The 8472-nt window shown below is 35.5% G+C and overlaps 1 protein-coding gene across 1 annotated transcript; it reads right to left on the bottom strand.

Annotated features, from left to right (window-relative positions):
- Nucleotides 1-359: 359 nt before the first annotated feature.
- On the bottom strand, nt 360-7468 carry snrpd3 (small nuclear ribonucleoprotein D3 polypeptide). Its single transcript, XM_028824760.2, has 4 exons — nt 7311-7468; nt 6496-6621; nt 3127-3319; nt 360-607 (listed from the first exon to the last, which is right to left on the bottom strand). Exons 2-4 carry the CDS (start codon nt 6619-6621, stop codon nt 543-545), a joined length of 384 nt encoding a protein of 127 aa, XP_028680593.1. The 5' UTR covers nt 7311-7468; the 3' UTR covers nt 360-542.
- Between the last annotated feature and the right edge of the window lie 1004 nt (nt 7469-8472).

Raw genomic sequence — 8472 nt, 5'->3', positions numbered from 1 at the left:
TACATTAGACATGAAGCAGTGTTAATCACTCAAGGCTAAAGAATTCAGAACTGAAAATGCATAGCTAATACCTAATAATTAATTCCTGTCATATGAAAAGCCTCCAAGTATAAGTGTGGGTTTTTGTCTAAATATCCCAGTTTTCCTCACACAGATTGTAGAAAAATGTAAAGGATAAGAGCTAATTCCTGTCTTGTCTATGAAAATTATAGGATACGCCCTAGCCGGTCTCAGTCCTATACCAGACAAATAGATCCTGAAAACAGATAAACGCTCAAAACTGATACTAATTTTATACAAAAGACAACCATACACAGGCAATCATTTTCAGTTCATTAGTGCTCTGTTAAAAACAGTACTAACGTTCTAAAGGCTTTATTAAAAAGTAGAAGATAAACACATTTATCCCATACAAATAACAGAGCTTTCCATACTCTAACACAATTCCCATTAACACAATCCAATAAATGAAAAAAAAGGGGGTAAAGGGAAAAAAGCTGTACAAAAACCAATATCAAAATCAGTTTAGTGAAGGCTGATAATTATCGTCTCTTCTGGAAAATGTTACCCCGGCCCATTCCACCACGACCTCTTCCTCTTGCTGCCACTAAATAAAGAAAAAGTATCATTAATATCCTTGCATATTTACTAGTAACAATTCTTTTTCTAAAACCAACTTCACCACACACACCTCACAAAATTTACATCATTGCAACAAGTGCATATCTGTAGAAATGTAAGCTTTAAAACAAAAAATTAGGAATGCACCAATACTGCTTGCTGCAATTTGTACCGATTGGATACCTCTCATTTAGTACTTGTATTCAGCATTGGCTCCATCTTATAGCTTTTGAGGAGTACTGGACTCAAAAGGTCTGACTGCGAAATATACAAGGAGTTACAAAAATATAAGGTAGCTAAAAGTAAATTAGTAAGTGACTACTATTCTCATGCCAAAAATCAGGAAGAGTACCAAAGAAAAGTGAATGCTAATCATTCAAAACAGTCCACTTACATACATGCTTACATGCTGCATGGGTACAAGTCAGACTTTGTTTTTGATCTTTGCGTTGGTGCAGGGTTATTCCAGGCACAAAATTTGTTTGTGAAATGTAACTTTGAAGAAATAAAAACTATTAATTTTACACAGCCATTTAACATTGGAAATAAATTCAAAGTTTCAAGCCTTTCCACTCGGCTTTGTGTTACTACAGTCAAGTTTGTCATCTGGTGAAGGGGCATCCTGTACTTTGATGTACATCAGCTACTGACTGTAGACAAATTTTATGTAAAGGAACCATTAATTCTAAAACAAACACTATACACTTAAAGGGGAAAAAATGTTTTTTTTTCTCATTACAAGACACCACCTATACCAGTTATAATTTAACTTATACACAGATTTGTTGCAACCCTAAAAACTTAGTCTAGTCATTCCCCAGAAACTTAAAAATTTGCTTGCATGGCCTTTACTTCATATATGCCATGTCTCCAAACTTACCTCAAATGCAAACAGTTATGTCTGCTGTTTGGAGAGGTTTAATTAAAAATAAAACATAAGTAATATTGAGGAGGAAATTCTTAACTGAATATATTAGAGGTGGAATTGTGACTTTTATTTGTAAAACCTGTGAAGTCTCTCACGATACCATATCAGAACACTACTTTGTGGAATGAACTGCTCCAATGTTCCGACACTACTAAAAAACACCCACCCTATTAGGGTAAATCCAGCAAATTCTGGCAGAAGGATGAGCTAATGAAAGTGGGATGAAATGTCACAACACTTTTTTAGACTAAGTCATTTTATATGCAAAATCACATTTGTTTTCAAGTGCTATTTGTTACAGGTGCAGTTTTCATTTATAAGTTTGTATGTAGCTCATACATTTTTTTCCTCAAACACACCATGATAAATAAAAATATTCATATCAGAAATAGTTTGAAAGGTGTAAAATTCAGCTGTATACACGATTTTTAAGTGATTTGAAAGAGCATTTTACATTTGGTTTGAATAATGAGCTTTTTTTTTTTTTTTTCCCCACAGTGAGTCTTGTACACAAATGATTGTGATAACAGAATGCTAGGACTACATTTAACGCATGCTTTTTAATGGTACTTTACAGCACCAGACAGAAAAAAATGGATCCCAAATAGGCAAGTGGTGGTTTAACAGCTATCACAGACCACAAACTACAACTCATGCGAGGTAAAAAAAAAAAAAAAAAAAAAGTACTTTTCTATTATTGTGACAACTCAGTGGGGTCACTGCCCCAGTTACTTAATTTTTAGACTTTAAAATTATTACACTGGCCCACCCCAACTACTAACCTTAGTTAGTGGGGGTGGAGCATAGTCCCTAATGTTAATGTCCCCTGTGTGTGTGTAATCTTAAAAACGATACTACGATTTGCGTCACGATAATAGAAAAGTACCGAAAAAAACAACCAACAACATTGATATCCTATTGTTAGTTGTTGGTTGATGAAAGCCTGTCACTACTTGTATTTAAAATTTGTTATACCTATTACTTATGAAAGACATACCTAAGGAAACAGAGATAGTAACTGTTAGGTCTCCAGGAAAAATTACTGGCTGCTACAAACAATGACGGAGAGCAGACAGAAATACTAAATCATTGTAATGTGCACATAACATAGCCACAAGGTTCTTTTCAGTGCAACTTACTGTAAATACTGAGTACACAGTTATTCATCATGTGCTTACAGTGCCATCTTTACATAATTCCTTTCCTCTCACATTGCACTATGCCTTATTAAATGTAATTGTACTTTTGTTAGAGAAATTTTCAAGAACATTTTGAGTAGTTGCTGTTAGCCTACAATGTTCAATATGTTCTTTTAGTGGGGGTCAAAAAAGGGAAAAAAGGTATTGGTGCATTCCTATAAAAATACAACAAACTCCTGTTTGTCACTTTCTGTACCAAAACCCAAACATGTTAAGGATACAGAATAGCATTTGAGATAGCAAAAACAGTAAATCTAAACTCCCAAAGGAACGTAACATTTGAAATGATGAAAAGCTCAGGCAAAATTCAGCCTGTGTGTCATCAAAATGGAGATTAATAAATAAGCACTAAAATACACTTGTAACCCGTTAACATACCTTGAGCTTTTAGAATAGCAGCCTTCCCTCTTCCAGCTCCCGAGCCCTGATTTTTGTTTTTCATACTCTTCAACATTGGAGCATTTTTTAACATATCTGGTAATATTAAAAATCTAATTTTGCTGCCACGAATATAGACTTGTTCCAGCTGTGCCACACGACCATCTCTGTATGTAACAGTAATGTTTGACATCTGGGGAAACATAGTAGCACATCAAAGTAATTAAGTAATTGCAATGAAAATAAAAGAGGCAAACATTACCTAGACTACATAGTATACAATATTGAATAGTCAAATCACAAGACATTTTGATCAAATATACCATCAATGTTTATCATATTCCCTTTACATCTTGTAAGTAAATCCATTTTTATTTCCGTAAAAGTACTGTAATAGTTTATGGGTGAAATGGGGGTAGAAAAGAACCCTTTGATTTTTTTTCCTCCTGCCACCCACTCCAAGAAAAGTACCATTTCAGTATCCTTGAACTTCATTACTTAAACCAGGGGTAGGCAACGTCGGTCCTGGTGAGCCGCAGTATGTGCAGGTTTTTGTTCCAACCCAGTTCCTTAACGAGAACTCAATTATTGCTGATGAAGCACATATTGCTTAAGTGACATTTTGATGCTTCATTTAGTGGTCTCGCTTGTTAAGGTTCTCCAACCTTAATTGCTTATTTCAATCTTAAACTGCTGCATTCAGTGTTTTAATTGCTCCTTATTAGCAATAAGATGTAAAAGACAAAGCAGCCAGCAGTTCTCCAGCTAGCTTTTTTCCAATTACATCTGTGTGTGTTCATCATGCACTGTTTGATTTAATAAAACACTTAATAGAAAAATGTGACAGACTGAAAATGATCTGTTTTAGGCTTCATATCATTTGGATGATATCCTTGGAAAGGAAAAAAAATCTACGATATAAGAGCCTTACATTGCACAGACTAACAAGCCATAAAATTAAATAAGGTCTGAGATTGGCAATGATTGGTTTCTAATTAAGCAATTGGGTTGGAATGAAAACCTGTAGCCACTGCGGCTCACCAGGACCGACGTTGCCTACCCCTGACTTAGACCAAGGGTGGCAAACTCCAGGACTGGAGTGCCACAGTGGCTACAGGTTTTCATTCTAACCCTTTTCCTAATCAGTGACCAATTTTCACTGCTAATTACCCCCCCCCCCCCCATCAATTTAATAGCCCTGTTAGAAGAGTTCAGCCCTCTGAATTGATTCCTTTCTTCATTAAATGACAGCCAAGCAGAAATGAGATGTGAAACAAGCTAACAGATGAGAAGCTAAACTGGGGCTTCAAACTGCAACCAATTTCACTCCAATCACTTTCTTAATGAGAAACCAATTCTTGCTGTTAATTAAACTCGTTATTTAATTCCATGGCTTGTTGCTGCTCTCATTTCGCCACAACACACATTACGAAAACTGTTTTTCTGTTCTTTCTAAGAGCACCGTCAAAATGTTTTGGTGACCTGAGATCTCAACCTTACCAAGACCATCACCCCTCTATAATTTCAGATATTGTGTGATGGGCACAGGGGAGCTGGTCATGTGGTGGCTTGTTGTGTGTCTCATTATTGTTCGGCTGCTAATTAAAGAAAAAGACAACTATGGGGCCTGAGTCAAGTTACTTAAAAAGTAATAAGCAGCAAAAACTGGTCACTAATTAAGAAGATGGTAAGAATGAAAAACAGCAGCCACTGCGGCACTCCAGGACTGGAGTTCGCAACCCTTGACTTAGACCAGGGGTGGGCAAATTCAGTCCTGGAGGGCCGCAGTGGCTGCAGGTTTTTGCTCCAACCCAATTGCTTAATAAGAAGCTCTTATTGCTCAAGTAACACTTCAGCTTCACTTTAGTTGTCTCACTCGTTAAGATTTTGAACCCTTATTGCTTATTTTAGTCTTAAACAGCTGTATTCTTGGTTTTTAATTGCTCCTAATTAGCAATACCACGCAAATGACAAAAGAGACCAGCATTTCTCCATTTAGCTTGTTACCATTTACACCTGTGTGTATTTATCACACACTATTTGGTTTAATTAAATACTTGGAAGGAAAGTGAAGAGAAAAAAGTGAAGCACTGAGAATTACTCACCTGTTTTAGACTTCAAATCATTTGGATGATATCCTTAGAAAGGAAAATAAATCTAGGATATGAGAATGACCTGACATGGCAGATTTAAAGCACTAACAAGCCATGCAATTAAATAATTGACAAGGATTTTTTTTAATTAAGCAACTGGGTTGGAACAAAAACCTGCAACCACTGCGGCCCTCCAGACTGAATCTGCCCACCCCTAACTTAGACCACTGCTAAACATTTACAGATTCTATATTTATTCTATTCATCTCTTGGTAGAATAAAAATGAGGTATTTAAAATGAAAAAAGCATACCTACTACAAATGAAAGACTTAGGTAATACAAATCAACCAAGAGCAGTTAAGCATCATGAAGTCTTGGTAGCACATTACAAACTTAGAGAGTGCACCCAGTGTATTTATAAAACATTACATGGAAATAAGAAAATAAGTAAAAATCAGAACACAAATTTTAAAACACACACATAAAATGCAAAAGGTGTGTGGTGGGGTTAATGCAGTACTTGCCACTCCTTCCTTTCCTTCAGTTTGGTTTACTTTTTCTTAAAGTGAGTAGCAATTAAGGAGTTGAAAGCTATTAAACAAGACACACAAAGACTGGCTAGCAAGAAAAAATTGGGGAGACGCCCTGGCTGGTATATTTACATACTTATACACAATGTGGATTTAAGTTACAGTTGACTGGGTAGGGTGCTTTATAGGTTTGAGGGAGATATCAGCATGGGTTTTATAATGAAAGTGATTATGATAAATTTACACATACTGTATATGTAATGTGTGCTTACGTAAATTAGACTATGGTCAGTAACAAAAATAATGCGTAATCTAACAAACGTATGTCATAGTAACTAAAGCACTGGACTTTATAATTCAAGAGACTTGTATAAAAGCATCAGCCACATCACCAATTATACAGAAATACAGTAAAACACAGTACATATGTCTAAAAAGACTAATGAGGAATGTGCCATTTACAATGTTGCTATACCTTTGACAAACCAACAGCTCCACTTTTTGAATAAAAATGTGAGTATTTTTTGCAGAAAATTAACTTGTGCCACGCACTGTATGCACCTGCTCCTTTTGACACCAACTAGTTTACAATTACTTGGTTTTAACAAACTATACAATATTATATCAGAGGATAAAACACAGAGGCCCACTTCAATAAAAACTTCACACCCCAAAGAGACACATATTAGCAAACTGCTACAGTCTGTTTAACGGAGTGGAAATAAATTTAAAAGGACAAGTTTACCTGACAATTCATGTTATCTTCTGCTTCAATCAGTTTTCCTCTGTATACTTCACCAGTATTTGTTTCACAGGTCACAATGTGTCCTTCAGCTTCGTGAAGAACTTTAATTGGCACTCCAATCGACATCTTTTGAGAAAAATCAAACAACCACATTCAAAATTATCAAAACTTATACAATATTTTAAGATTACTGTAGAAAACTAAATAAGAATGTACGTTTTATCAAATTTCCAAACTTGGGACTATTCGATTATTTGGGAAAAAAATCGCAAAACAAAGATGGAAATACTTTCCTTGTGTAGTTCGACGGGCAATTCAGTCAGTAAACTAAATGAAAACGACGAGATGGTTTGACATTTAAGGCCTTCAAGCCTCCATGTTATACTTTACTTGGCCCAAATGTATTAAACTGTAAACAAATAAACATATCTTAGCTTCTGCTGAATATTTAACTTGTGTCATACAGAGTACGTACCATTCGCGTTCACCGCCATCACAAAAATTTAGGAGACACATCATGTAGTTACCAAAAAAGTTTACTTTTTTTAGGTTTGTAGCCGACTCCGAATAATACAATGGACGCTGCCATACTGGAATACAGGAGTAAATTCAGACGACACGTGCATTTTATCGCAAAATAATTGACCCGCCAGTAAAGCACTAGATTCGAGGATGTTACTTTCAGGTGATCACGAACAGCGCGTACAAAAGAGATTCATTCATTAAAGCGCGCACTTTCAATCGATCTAATAAATATATGCAACTGCAACATTACAACCGCAAACATATTACATTTTTTTTCTCGAAATACTTACGATGAAGGAGAATTAAAAAATAAAACTGTTGTATGAATTTTTCAAACGTTTTCCAGCCGTCACTCCAACGTTCACGGCGTGCCGAGAAGCGCAGTACGAAATCGCAATTTCCCAAAAAGCCCCACGCTGCCCGGAACTCAGAGAACTATTTCCGTGTCATTTAAAAACTGCATGCTGGGATTTATATTTTTAAATTGTAGCGACTTTTAAGAGTATAGGGCTGAGAAGTTTGCGATTCTAAATGGGATGCAGAACATAGACGTGGATCGTTTTATACTAATAGGAATGTAGGTTAAAAAAAATATATAAGAAAGCAAATAGGTCAGGACGCCTGGTTAAATTATGTATTGTTTACGTCAAAATCGAAGCAAATTAAAATTAAGTAAATAGAAAGTAAATCCAAAGTACTCTTCGGCTTGATATATCGTGCCCTTCAATAACAATATGTAAAAATATAATGAATATAGGAATAATATTTCTGATAAACTATTGAATATGTTTTTAGATTTTTCAAGTGATTTTGCTTTATCTTATAAAGAGGCAATGTTTTTCATAGAAAAAGTTCAGTAGTATCCTTGTATATTATTAATAGCAAACATGCGCATAATACGTGATCTTTCCATGAGAGTAAAAAGCATTGTTTGTTTAAGGAGATGGGCATAAATGAGTAAGGTTTAACACCGTGTTTGCCTTTTATTATGTTGCTAATACCAATATTTATTTAATAGGTAACCTCATCAAATTAATAATAAATATGTACCATCCCAAAGCGTAAAAGCGAATATCAGATATAAAACTGAAAATGTATCCGACAGAACATTCTAATAATCAGTCAATACAAGTAGCTGAGCTACAAGTGTGTCAGTAGTACTGAACTGGGAACGCAAATAAATTGGTAGTCACTTAATAGATAGTGCCTTAGTCACAGACAAATCAAGTCGATAGGTGTTATGGGAAGCAACGGTTTAATGGCCGGGAGGTAAAGACATTTTAATTAAATGAAGCATTTCGTTGTTGTTGGTCTTCTTGCTGTTTATTGTGAATACTGAGGAATGTCCTGAGCAGTCACTGCTGTTATCTGTACACTTTATATTCAAAGCAGTGTACAGTATTATAATGTCCAGCGTCCACAAGAGGGCTGCACTGTGCCCTGAATGGAGGA

The sequence above is a fragment of the Erpetoichthys calabaricus genome, chromosome 18 (assembly GCF_900747795.2).
Source record: "Erpetoichthys calabaricus chromosome 18, fErpCal1.3, whole genome shotgun sequence".
Lineage (NCBI taxonomy): Eukaryota > Metazoa > Chordata > Cladistia > Polypteriformes > Polypteridae > Erpetoichthys > Erpetoichthys calabaricus.
This window is presented reverse-complemented; position numbering and strand designations above follow the sequence as displayed.

Excerpts from the sequence above, each read along its gene's own strand:
- snrpd3 (XM_028824760.2), bottom strand. The coding sequence starts at position 6,621 with ATGTCGATTGGAGTGCCAATTAAAGTTCTTCACGAAGCTGAAGGACAC. Across the intron at positions 3,320-6,495 it reads AAGATAACATGAATTGTCAG|ATGTCAAACATTACTGTTAC; the intron begins GTAAACTTGTCC and ends ATGTTTCCCCAG. Across the intron at positions 608-3,126 it reads TGCTATTCTAAAAGCTCAAG|TGGCAGCAAGAGGAAGAGGT; the intron begins GTATGTTAACGG and ends TTCTTTATTTAG.